Here is a 13,036-nt window from a genome sequence, read left to right as displayed (position 1 = left end):
TAAAGAATATGTTGGGTATTTCCCCGAAGCTTTTCCATCTGTTACTGCTCCAGAGAGCCAGGGCCATCAAGGAGTTGAAAACAGAGCTGATTAAAACCAGAAAGGAAAAGCCATCAGTGCATTGTCTGATTGGGGGAGAGCCAGAAATGAACAGAGCCTAATGAACTTGGAAAGCTTTAATGGTTTATTAATTTACTATGTGACTAATTAAAGAGAGATTTCACACTCTCCTTTAATGCCCTCCCCCTTCAGAATTCGATTTGAGTGGGAGATAAATCACTCCTGCTCCACTCCCAGCCCTCCCAAGCTTTCCTCTCCCTTGTCAGCTCTTCCCACGTTGGAGCTGTGTCCCAGTCCAGAATCCAGGGAGTTCAATCCATCCCTTTTTCCCTTTTTCCCTTTTTTCCTTTTCCCTCTCCCGTTTCCATGGCCACAGACGGGCACAGGATCCCTGGCCAGGGTGGCACCATCAGGGACTCGTGGCCACAGAGGGACAGGGGGAGCTTCAAAGCCCACTTGATGTTCCCAAAAGCTCAGCAGGGATCTGCCTGGATCTGGGGCTGGAGCAGCTTTCCGTGGGATTCCCATGGCATGTGTCAGGTACCCACAGCAGCTCGGGGCAGCAGAGGGCAGGGGAAGCCTCTGTGCTCTTTGGGGGTACAAAGGAGGCAGAAAACTTGGATTTATTGGGGGGTTTCCTTTAGAAATACACATGGGGATGTGCTGTTTGCTCTTTTTCCTGACAGAAAATCCTTAGGAGAGACACACTACAAAACCCCAAACACCTGCTTTTTTATTGAGACTGGAAACACTGGGTCCAATTTCTGCAGGGGAATGGTCTGAAAAACATCCTCAAAATTCCTCATTTGGGGAACGCAGGAACAGAATAAAGCATCTGACCTTGCTGATCAGCAGCAGTTTTTTACTGGGAGGGAGTGATGCCAAACCAGAAATCCTGATTTGTTTTTTTTTATATGCCATAAAATATATAGAAAAATACCCAAACCAGAAAAGTACTGGGAGGACGACAGAAAACCACTTCCCTTCCCAAATTTAAGGTTTAAAAACAAACAAGGAACCAACAGCAATGCCCAAACCACGTTATCAAGTTACTCCAGACCCAAACCAGAATCTATCCCACCCCCACAGGATTTTTCAAAAAAGGAACAATTTAAGATACCCAGGGGTCTGACTGAAATTGGATACTCCAGATGAAATCAGACTTCTTCTGCCTAGGCTGTGCTATGGATTTCTGAGAAAAACATCCCAAAATTGTATTTGAATAATTGGAGTTAAAATAACTGAGATCCTGTATCATTCTTACACGCTCACAGGAACTAAAGAGGTTAAATTAAAACAAACAGGAGAACTGGGAAGTGTGTTCATTTAATAAGGAATGGTTTTTCTACCCAGAATTTCAAAGAAATCTAAATATAACCAAAACAATCAAATCAAATATATTATCTGCTGCTTTTGTAATCCTGCAGATTGTTTATTTAGCTGATGGCAGTTTGATCTGGAATAACAAAAACATCCACATAATCTTTATGAGAAGGACAAGCACAAGTTCTACTGGAAATCAGAGAACACACACTGAGAGTAACAGAATCCTTGGAGAAATTAAGTTGGAAATGACCCCTGGGTTACCAGGTTAAAGAAAATAAATATTTTATTTATTTTTACCTGATTTTGTTCCCCCCATCTTGGTTACAAACTGGCAGCAGGTCCATGAGGACTTTGTAGAAATATCTGAGGGTGAAGTCGATGCCCATCACGGCCACGGAGTGTCCTGAGGACATCTGAGCACTGCAGTGAGGAGGAAAGGGAGAAATTATAAATATTAGAAATAATAAAAATAATTTTTCTTATTTATTATTTATGTTTCAGGGTAATAATAATAATAATAAATTCTGTTTTAGTCACCCCTTGTGCAGCCAGCACAGAGACAGCCCAGGAGTGGATCCCACCTTACACACACCCCCACCACCTACAGACATTTAATCCTGAGTGGCAGAAATCAGCATTAAAAATCCCCCATCCACACAAACAAAAGAAGGTGCAGCCCCTGAATTTCCCAATTCCCCACAAATGGAAGGAGTTACCTGCACCCCTCCTCTGCTCAGCCCCCAGCAGGAGGAATGAATGTGAAGGTGCCAGACTTTGAGCTAAATCCCTAAAACTCCAGAGTGTGGGAGTGACCATGAATGGCAGACAGAAAAACAGAAGAAAATTATATTTTTTAGGGTGAGTTATGAAAAGGATCCTGTGATGTGGTGGTGTGCAGCAGCCTGAGGCTGCATTTTGTCCTTCCTCCATTCCTAGCACCCCAGTGCTCCCAGTTTGCTCCCAGTAGCACTGGGAGGCCACAGCAGAGCAGCCCCCTCTCACCCCTGCAGGACACAGAAGGATCAGAGCTTCAAGGGTGTGGGATTTGCACCCAGGTGGACCTTACACCTCTGACTTACTGCTCCTCAAAACTCACTTTTCTCCTTTATTTAATCTCAGAAGACAGGAATAAAAATGTTTAGAAAAAGAAAAAGAAATGAAGATGCTGCTAGGCCCAGCTGGGCTGCACAAACAGCTCCGACCCCCCTGCTCCATGGAAACCCAGCTCTGTTTACTGGGCTGAGCTTTGTTTGCTTTTCAAAGTGCTGCAGTGGACATGCAGTCAAATCTCATTTGTAGACAGATAAATATAGATTTTTAAAACCCGCATTGGATTTATTGTTCACATTTCCTGGAGGAGGAAGGGAAGGATGGCAGTGAAGCAGCACAGACACATTTCATGTGTGACAAGACATCAGGCTCTGAAGTTCTGCTCTGTCCTAACAGACATAAAGCCATTAAGAAATTGTAAATATTTTAGCTTCATTTTCAAGCATTAAATCCTCCTGCTTTGCTGATGCCAACTGCATTAAACCACATCAGGCATAAATCTTCTCTTCCCAGCCTCCATAAAAAGAAATAAGATATGCATAAAATGGGAATGAGAGGTGTCAGCTCTGGCTGCCCTGATGTGGGTATTTAAACACTCCCAGCAGTCCCTAATGCCAAAATTCCTGTTAACTCCACAGATTCCTCCCCACCCCTCTGGATTTGGAGCTCAGGCCTCTTTGGGGATTATAACCACATGTGACTATGAGCTTCAGAGGTCATATTTACCCAGGAATCACACTCACATCTGCCAAACTTTGTTTAACTGCTCTTTAATCATGTTCTAATAACCCACAGGAGCTTTAAGTTCTTAGAGCTGAGTAAACCATCCCTTGCTAGATAAAAATCAGAATTTTGATTAATTGCACTTCTCTCCTTACAGAAGTGTTTCCCCAAAGTAAATTCCTCTGTGAGGAGCACCACTCAGGGGCTGGGGCTGAAATGCTCCTGCCAGAACACACAGGCAGAGGTGCAGTGGTGGGAAATCCCACACAGAGCAGGGGAATCTCTGGAAGAGTGGAGGAGCCACGTCCTGATCCCTGCTGGCTTTGGGGTCCCCTGGTTCCCAGTACAGCACTGGAAGTTCCCTTGGTACTGGTGGGCTGTTGGGTAGGAGCTTGGAGGAGATTCCATGCAAAAACCTGGGCAGGTAACTGCTTTTTTGGGAATTTGGGAGAGCTTGGGACAGCAAGGTTGGGTCCATGTTTTATAAACTGGGCTCCTTTAAACATCCTGCATCCCTAATCCTGGCCTCAGCCTGGGGGCCTGGCCAGCAGGGAGCTGGAACAGCAACAGCCCGGTCCTCCAGGAAAAAGTCATGTCATGGAACCATGGAATATCCTGAGCTGGAAGGGACCCACAGGGATCATCCAGCCCAACTCCTGGCCCTGCTGTCCCACTCCAATCTGTTCCCTGTAGCCCTGGAAGGGCTCTTGGAGATGCACAGGCTTTGGAAGGCCAGAAGTGCTGGATTGAAGAGCCCGGGAGAGGAGCTCCCCAGTTCCTGGAGGAAGGACAGCTCTGTGCTTAACCCCCTTTGCGGCCTCCAGTTCCCTTCCAAACACCTCCCTGCTCCTTAAAACCCCACAAGTGGAGGTGTGGGGGACTTGGCAGTCCTGATGGAGAAGGATTAAACTTCCAGCAGAGAGGGAACACTTCCCAAACTGCCTCAGCAGAGCAATCCCTTTGCTGCTACCAATTCCTTGGACATCCCACCTCGTGTTTATCCAGGAGCACTTTCCCACCAATCAATCCCTTTCTTAAATGTGCTGTTATTACTCCTTTATTACCAATAAAGCCACAGAATGCACATATTCCTATAAACTGGATTTCTCCCAGTGTTTCAATGCCCCATTTCCACAAGGTCAGATGACATTTCACCACCAGCCCTTTAGGACCAGCTTTGGTTTTCAGTTCTGGAGCACACAGAGTCACCCAGCCCTGGTAACTCAGAGTCCTCCTGCCTGCCCCAAAGGCCCAGGGCCCCTCACCTGGAGGAATGGACAGTGTGGCTGATGGTCACCACATAGCCAGCCCCTCCCACGTCCAGGTAGGGCCCAGTAAAGGTGATTAGTCCTGGATTGGCCACTGCATGCAGGTACCTGAGGGAAGCCAAAAGAAATGCTCAGAATCAGTGCCAAAGTCTGGAACTTCAAAACAGAATCCTTGACTCTCCCAAAATAACACTGAATTTTGGACACTGTGAGAAACAGGCACCAAATTATTGGTTTTTAATATCAAACAAGTACCTAAACACAACTGGGACTCCAAACTAACCCAGACTGCCTCAATAAATGGTCCCCCAGTAGATCCAGCTGCATTAAAAAAGCTCAGTTTACATCTGCACAGAACACATTTCATGTAATTTCAGACATTTTCCCCCAGAACAATGCAGGACTTGGTGCCAGCAGAGTTTCAAACTCAGCCCTGGCAAAATGATTATATTGCAAAGTGAGGAGAAAAAACAGAGGCGAGGCAACAAAATTCAGAAATATCAGACAGTGATTATAAATTACAACCTCTTAAAACTTCCATCAGCAAAAAATAAACCACAGTCACAGCAGAGTTGTTAAAACTGTCATAGGAAAGCTGATAAAACTTTTGGCAACACTTTTGTGCAAGAATAAGTGACCACTTTGCTTCTCCCTACCCAGAGCACCAATCCACGAGCAGCTTAACCCATTTCTGCTTTATTCCCAGTGTTTAACTTGCACCTTTTTCCCACACCACTACAAATCCCAGGGCAAACAGGGGGCAGGAGAGCTGCCAGCAGCACTGCAGAGCCGCAGGGTTGGGATCTGTGCCCTTCCCAGTGTGGCAGCACCTGGCTGGCTCCCTCCCACAGATCCCAGCCTTTGGAGCACACCCTGAGCCTGCTCCCATCTGCAGTGTCCCCAGCTCTCTGCCCAAATCAGATGCTGCTGCAGAATTAATCCCTCCTTGAAAGCAGTGAGGAAACCCACAGTAAACAAACAAAAAGGCTCAGATATGAACAACCAAAAAGGGCCCAAGGAGCTCAAACACTCCCGAATTAGCTAATCCCTGAAGGGGATGCTCATTTTCTGAATATTTATGTTCCCATCTGCCATAGCTGGGCTATGAAACACCTACTACCCCACAAAATAAAAAGGCCTGAAATTAGAACCAATAAATGTTTGAATGCGTTTAGGCTCTGAACTTTTTCCCCATGCTGAAAACATTTTCAACTAAATTAAAAAAAAAAAACAAAAACAAAAGCAAGCCACAGGCTACAAAATCAACCCCAAAACTGAAATCAACTCTAAATATTTCCCTTCTTGCCCTCGGAGATGATTCAAAGCTTTGCTGAAGGGACCCTAAAACCTCACCATTGTCTCCTGGTGGGATCAAATGCTTTGTCCATGAGGGAGCCGGGGTAGATGCGCAGCACCCCGTTGGGGGTTGCTATGTAACGCCTGACAATGTAGCTGTTGAGGCCACTGATCTCCATCTGGGTCATCCATTCATCCGTGCCGTGACTGGTTGCCATTACTTCATTCCTGACAGAGAACTGCAACACAAAGGCAGAGCTGGCAGGGCTCCTGCAGCACTTGCATGGCAGGATAATAAACGCTCCCCCAGAGCCATCGGGGATCACCGCGCCTCAATTGCTTCCTTCAGGGCTCCTCACTCCAGACATTCCAAGCAGATTATTAGAATGAAATATTGCTGGCGTTATCTCCGTGGCTTTTCTTAACTTGGGGTAAATGTAAATATTGTGCTGCTCGCACAGAAAATAGAGATTTCTCAGTTGTATGCCTAAGAACACCAAGGTGTTTCTGCTAAGAACTTAGCGTGGTTTTAACTTTTCTAGTGTTTGTTTCAACAAAGTTCTGCCCTCCTCCTCTCTTAGATCAGATATTGGGAAGGAATTCCAGGCTGGGAGTGTGAGGTTGTGCAGAGAAGCTGTGGCTGCCCCTGGATGCCTGGAAGTGTCCAAGGCCAGGTTGGAGTAATGCCTTTTTTGGGGCTTACCTAGAAGCAGAGTCCAAAATTAAGGAAATAAAAAGCTGTTCTATTTATTGAAGGGCCTTCAGGTACCTTTAGGGCAGACAAAGCCTCCCCAAGGGGCTGCACCCAAAATGGACCATGGGTCACAGGTTTTCATATTTTCATAAGTTTGGCCCATTTGCATATTGGGGGTTAATGTTCCAATTACAGCTTCAGGTAATGAAGTCATTCACCCCAAGTTTGCTGCCCCAAGTCCCTTTTGTTCCCATCTCTGGGGCCTGAGGCAGTGAGGAGCCCCTGACTGCCAGGCCTGGAGAGGAATTGTGTCTGCCCAAACTGGGACAGCAGCAGCTCCCACTGAACATGGAGTCTGGAGTTATGCACTAAAGAACTGCAGGACCACAAATACAGAAAAACAGAAAAGCCAAAATCCTAAGGCATCAGGAGCACCCTGGGCTACAGGAAGGCGCTGGCCACGGCCGGGATGGGATGAGATGGGCTTTAAGGTCCCTGCCAGTGCAAACTGCTGGGATGTGGGGACTGCAGGAGCAGCCGGGGGCTGGTGCCCACCTTGAGGCCGGGGTTGGCGATGAGCCGCGTGTTGTCGCTCAGGTAGGCCGTGTAGTGCTCCACCATCCGCTTGGTCTCGGGCTGGCTCAGGTGCTCGTAGGGCGAGGAGAAGCTGCCTGCAGACAGCATCACTGTGGGGCTCTCTGCAAACACCAAAACACCAGGAATTTCAGCGTGATCAGCTGTACGTGTGGCAGGTGAGGTGTTTGTACTCTGCCCTTGTGGCAGGAATGACCCCGCTGCTCTCCCACACGTCAGCACACAAAGTGTGTGACCAGCTGTGACCAAACCTTTCCCAACTGTGGAACAGGTTTTTTCTCCTGTGAGCCAGAGAGAAGTTTGAGAAGAGGATCCATGTTCACCCCTGAAAGAATTTTCTACCAAGGCTGTTGACATAGAAACCAAGACAGAAAGAAGGATAAATAAGAGAAACCTGCAACTATTCCAATGAGCTCTTTGTTTGTCTCTTGTGACCAATGAATAAAGTACAAACTTCTGAGTTGTGTAAGGATGTATAAAAAGCATGCACGCCAGAATAAAACCAGTTTGAAGCCTTCTGGAAATGGAGTGTGTTTGTGTTGTGTCCATCTCAGCTATGACACCCAACTCCTGCAGGACACTCTGGACTGAGAGGGAGGGCAGGAAACATCCATTTTTCCATCCAACTCAGAGCACTTCCAGCAGGGTTTCCTCCTAAACTCAGGCTGAACATTAATTCCTCCCCTTCTTGGCTCAAAACACAGAAGTCACAGCATCAGCCCCCTGCTCTGATGTCCGTGTGTCATTTGGTACTTAATGCCCTTGTTCCCAAAGCCTCAATAATTCCTGAATTACTGCTTTCTGTGAGATTACAGAAGCTGGTTTCCCTTAAGAAAAGATGATGGGCGAAAGAAGAAATTAAGTATCCCTGTTTAGGTTAGATATCCCAGAGGAAAATGAAAATGAGCATTTTCAGTTCCAGAGCATGAACATCTGGAGAATCCCAAGTGCAGAAGAGGAGCTCCCCAATAAAAGTGCAGCTGTCTGGAGTGGTTTTCAGAACAAACTCAAAAGCAAACTTTCATCATGCAAAATCTGCAAAACCAGACAGCTTTTCCTTTTTAAAAAAGAGAAATTATTATCATGATGCAGGGCTGGGGGTTGAGAAGATCTTTCCTGAGGATGTGACCCATGGAACCCAAATTCCCTGTGTGGAATGGTCTCCAGAGGAGAAACTGCAGTGCAGTATGTGAAGTGCTCTGCTTTTAGTCACATTTCTCTCAAACACATCCCCACACATGTGCTGCAGCCCCACTTCCAAACTTCTACTCCAGTCCTTCATCTGCTTCCCAGAGCAAATATTCTGATTTTGCTTACGTGAAGTTTTTCCACTTGACAGCTCAGTACTGTATTTTTGGGATATTCTGCATTTATATCTTTCTGGATATAAGACAATCAAGATCAGGCACCACATTAAAGAAAAAAAAAAAAAACAAACCTGTGTTTTAAACAACTGGCAAAGCAATTTCCACAGGTTTGTCAGGTCCTTCCTCCAGTCTGATCTCACTGAGCCATTCCTCAGGGTTCCAAAGAGCTAAGAAAAATCTCACAACTGTGCCACTAATTCACCATGAGACCTTCAAACCCTGCTACAAGCAGAAGTCTTTAATTCAGAACTTCTTATAGTACAGATTTTAGGGACCTCCCAAGGCTGTACCTAAACTTGACATCTTGCAGTGTAGGATGTTTATGTAAAACCCCTCTGTTCTTGGGATATTTCTGGGTTTTAAGTTCTCCATCCTTCCCAGACACTGGAACTGCCATGGAGATTCCCTTTTTTTTCCCAGCAATGTTTGAAATCAGCCAGGAAGAGCAGCACCACTTCAGCCTATCAAAACCTGAGAGCTTTGAAGCAGGTGAGGAGGGTCTGGAAACCACCAGAGCACTGAAGTTCTCCTTCTCCCTCTGCCTCTGAAGGTATTCAATGCTTCTGGCAGTGGAAAACTCCCATGAATCCAAAGCAAAAGAGCAGCAGAGCCCTGCACAACTGGCTGGGACTTCATCCTCCTCTGCTGCTGCTCAGGGAGGTGCTTCAGAGCCAGGAGAGGACTTGGGTTAAGCTTGGTGAGACACCTCCACTGCACTGTCAGGGACCCTGCTGGACTCCAGGGCATTCATCTCCTGCTCTGACCAGCAGCCCCACTCATTCCTGCTGCAAGAAGTAAATCTGTTGGTTAAAACCTGGTGCTGATGGTAACAAAGTTATGGATTCAATCCTGGATGGGCTCTTCCCTCAGAGCTGGGCTCCACGATCCCTGTGGGATGCAGCTCAGGCTCTGCTGTGGTTCTGGAAGAGCTCAGCACTGAGCAGGTCACTGTGACCAAGGAGAGCTGTGAGAAGGTAAAAGCTGGCCAGAAAATCAGCCTTGGAAATAAAACCCTCTCAAGGGAAGAGCATTTCCCATGTTTTGTGAGAAGAGCTTTACTTTGAGCTCTACAGAAACACACAGGAGGTGTGACTGTGCCAGGGTGCTCAGGCTGGACAGCAGCAGGAATTCCCCGTGGAAAGGGTGGAACTGCCCAGGGAGGGCTGGAGTGCCCATCCCTGGGGGTGGCACTCAGTGCTCCGGGCTGGGGACAGGTGGGGATCGGGCACAGCTGGGACTGAATCCTGGAGGCTTTTCCCAAGCTGAGGTGGCCAGGCCGGGCTGGCAGAGGCTCTCACCCAGGGTGGCCAGCTGCTTGAAGTGCAGGCAGGCGTTGGGCTGGCCCAGCAGGTCCAGCCTGTGGTACAGCAGTTTGCTGCTGGGGACAGTGTTGAGGTTCTTCAGCTGCTTCACAGGAATTTCTGGCTGGATCACCACCACACACAGGATGAAGGACGTGTCCTGCACCTGCAAAACACCAGCCAGTCACCAACAGAACCCAAGTGTGGGGCATGAACAGAATTTATGTCTCAGAGTCGCTGATTTTTTGTACCAAAAAATCTTTGCCACAGTTAACACAGAACATAAAAATGCTGTATTTTCCTGCACCTGCAAAACACCAGCCAGTCACCAAGCAGAACCCAAGTGTGGGGCAGGAACAGAATTTATGTCTCAAAGATTTTTTTTAGAACTCAGTGACTCTGCCACAGTTAACACAGAAAATAAAAATGCTATAATTCTTTTCCTGAAAACCAAACAAGACTTTCATTTTGTTGCTCAATTAGCAAGAATTTCTAATTCTAACACTGTTTCATGGATATGTTTTGTCATTAGCAGAGGAGAGTCTGCAGGTTTCCAGTTGCTGGGCACACACTGGTGTTACCTTTATGGAGAGTACAGACAAATTAACTCTCAAATGCAAGATTTTATTATTTCCACTCTTAATTGTGTGCTGCACATGCCACATGTTTTACTGCTTTGGGTATTTTAAGGACTCTAAATTACACCAGACCAGCAAACCTTGGAGTGTCCCAGCTGCTCTGCAGAGGGAGTTTGCTGTTAAATGCAGCATTACAATCTTAGAAAATCAGCTCCAGACACCTTCCTGTGTAAATTTCTGTTAAACAATGACAGATTTAATCTCTTAAAACTGCTCAGCTTAATCCTTTAGGTTGGATTTAACTTAATGCTGTGAAATGATCCACAAGTACCTTCTTGAATTTGTTGGCACAAAGCAACCAATTCTTGCTGGCATCAGTGAATTCACCTGGATTATGTTTAACCTCAGATTCCATTTTAACCCCAGGGCTGAGATTAGTGATCAGATATTCCCAGACTGAAGGAAGGACACTAGCAGAGCCACGAATTCCCTCTGTGCCATCCCACACTTGCTGTCCTCACCATTTTCCAGGCATAGCTGACATTGTAGGCTTCTTTCCCAATTTCCCTCAGCTTGTTGACGTGCCAGGACAGCGAGGAGTTCACAGGAACTGTGATGATCTGGCTGCCCAAGGGAATGCTGCAGTGGCAGATAAAACATCCAGCAGTTTATTAAACACTGAGCAAAACTGTTAGGACTTCAGCAAAATCCTTCTATTCTGTGTTTATATAATTATCATAAGAATTGAAGGAATTAACTGTTATTTGTGCTTGGTGAAGGAAAGCCTGTGTGTGCTGCAAATGCACTTATGTACCCTCACATTTTGAGCTTAAAATTCTGGGAATAGGCAAAGGATAAAGAAAAAAACAGACCAAATAGTGGGAAACCTTCCTGACAAGGGAGAGATAGATTAGAAGGAATACTCCCCAGATCAGCTGGGAAACACTACATAACAAATGACAACTGAGAAAAGCTGGAGGAAAAATCAAACCAGAGCTGCTAATGGGAAAAAAAAATCCATCCAAGTATCCAGACGCTGTAGGAAAAGGAATTTTACCTTATCTACTCTTAAATTCCTCTGGAAGCACTCCCAGTGCTGCTCATTTGGGAGCTGCACCCACTCCTCACCTGAGGATGTTCTGGCGCACCAGCTCGAATTTGGGAATGTTCTCGTAGTGGATGATGTCTGTGTGGAGGGGAGGCTCAGACAGCAGGTAGGGCCTGGTCAGGGAGGGGTGCATCAGGGTGTACCCTAAAAAACAAACACACAGCCCCAAACGTGGAATGCATTGAAAAATCAACCCTGGGATAGATATTTTAGGGGGGAAAACAAATATACAGTAATTACATAGAATTTTGGCAAAGATGGCAGTGACCAAACAATCTCGTCATCAAAGGGGTTGCAAATGAAAACCAGCTTGAAAAATTCAGCAATAAAATAAGCTGGCTCAGAGGGAAAGAGCTGGGCACACACATTAACACCAGTTTTTCCTCCTTCCCAGAAAACCTTGGATGTCACAGGTGTAGGAAATCCCCACAGCAAGAGTTTCCAAATCAGAACTCCAGGACAGAAGTTTCATGTCATGAATCCACCTGAAATCTCCAGTAACATTCAGGCAGAACTAACCAACAACATGCAATTAAACTTTTAATAAATATGATCATTCATTACTCAGAAATGTGAGAATTCAGAATTGGTGGTTCACGAGCTCAGTGGAACTAGAGGAGAAATTATCTGAGGATAATTAAATAATAATTTACAGGATATATTTAGGATGATAAACTAGAGGAGATGATCTGAGCCAAAATTACCTTTATTATCAATGAGGAAGGTGTAGGATCCCAAGGAGTCCTGGTAATAGGTGACATCTTCCAAGATGTAGGCGAGGTTGACATCTACTCCAACAATTCCCAGCAGCAGGTTCCCAAAGTAACAGGGTTTACTGACAGTCATTATCAGGCCTTGGAGGGAGAGAAACACCACAAAACCATCAGAAAAATCACCTGTTCATTATTTTGAGAGGAAACGGAGCATTTTGAGATGTTACACAATTAAATTTTGTATCTATTCCTTGCTGGCCAGGGAAGCTCAGCAGGATTTCTGTGGTGTCTGGCTGTTGTCAGCCATTCTCCCTAATTAATCTGTGTTCCTGATAGCAGCCTGAGGTATATCCATCAATTTACTAGAATACACACCACCACCGATGTTTGAGGGGCTCTCAGTCTCCAAGTGGATTCCTTATAGACACAAAGTAAATTTGTGTGAAAAGCCAACAGAGTATTCTCTTCCTTTAACAGGATTTAAGGCCATTAAAAATAGGATGGAAGAAGAAGGAAATGACTTTGTCCTTGTAAAGCAACAGCTGGGATGGGTTGTTTCTCACCTAATGCATCACTAGAATATTAAATCTCTGCTTAACTAAATTCCAGTATTGCCACTGTGCTGGGAATCATATCCATAATTACCCAACAGTCTGGGATTGATCTCATCCCTGAGGTGAGAACTCTGCAACACCTTACTCCTATTTTCTCCACCACTGTTTGGAAATTCAGCAGCTCTTCCCTCACCCCAATATAAAACTCATTTGCATGTACAAGCCCTTAAGTACACTCTGAAATCCCTGTAAGACAAACCTGTCTATTGCACCATCCCCAATCCTTCGTTGCTCCCATTTTTCCTTGGATATGGCTTTGGGAGAGAGCAAGAACAGAGTTTAATCACTGAGGGAATGCAGGAAGAAACAGAAGCTCAGACTCAGATTTCCTCAGGAACAGCCTT

General features: G+C 45.8%; 1 protein-coding gene across 2 annotated transcripts in view; it reads right to left on the bottom strand.

Annotated features, from left to right (window-relative positions):
* Positions 1-13,036, bottom strand: part of CACHD1 (cache domain containing 1) — an 86,133-nt gene that overhangs the window by 8,161 nt on the left and 64,936 nt on the right. For both annotated transcript variants that reach the window (XM_039711770.1, XM_039711771.1), the window contains exons 10-17: positions 12,070-12,219; positions 11,386-11,509; positions 10,779-10,896; positions 9,677-9,845; positions 6,973-7,115; positions 5,781-5,962; positions 4,425-4,535; positions 1,684-1,806 (exon numbers count right to left, since the gene is read on the bottom strand). In XM_039711770.1, the coding sequence (XP_039567704.1) occupies positions 1,684-1,806; positions 4,425-4,535; positions 5,781-5,962; positions 6,973-7,115; positions 9,677-9,845; positions 10,779-10,896; positions 11,386-11,509; positions 12,070-12,219 (1,120 nt within the window). The remainder of the gene's footprint in view (positions 1-1,683; positions 1,807-4,424; positions 4,536-5,780; positions 5,963-6,972; positions 7,116-9,676; positions 9,846-10,778; positions 10,897-11,385; positions 11,510-12,069; positions 12,220-13,036) is intronic.

This window comes from Passer montanus, unplaced genomic scaffold (genome assembly GCF_014805655.1).
Source record: "Passer montanus isolate IOZ18808 unplaced genomic scaffold, ASM1480565v1 scaffold25, whole genome shotgun sequence".
In the NCBI taxonomy this organism is placed as follows: Eukaryota; Metazoa; Chordata; class Aves; order Passeriformes; family Passeridae; genus Passer; species Passer montanus.
Note: the sequence above shows the minus strand (reverse complement) of the source record. Positions and strands in the feature narration are given on the sequence as shown.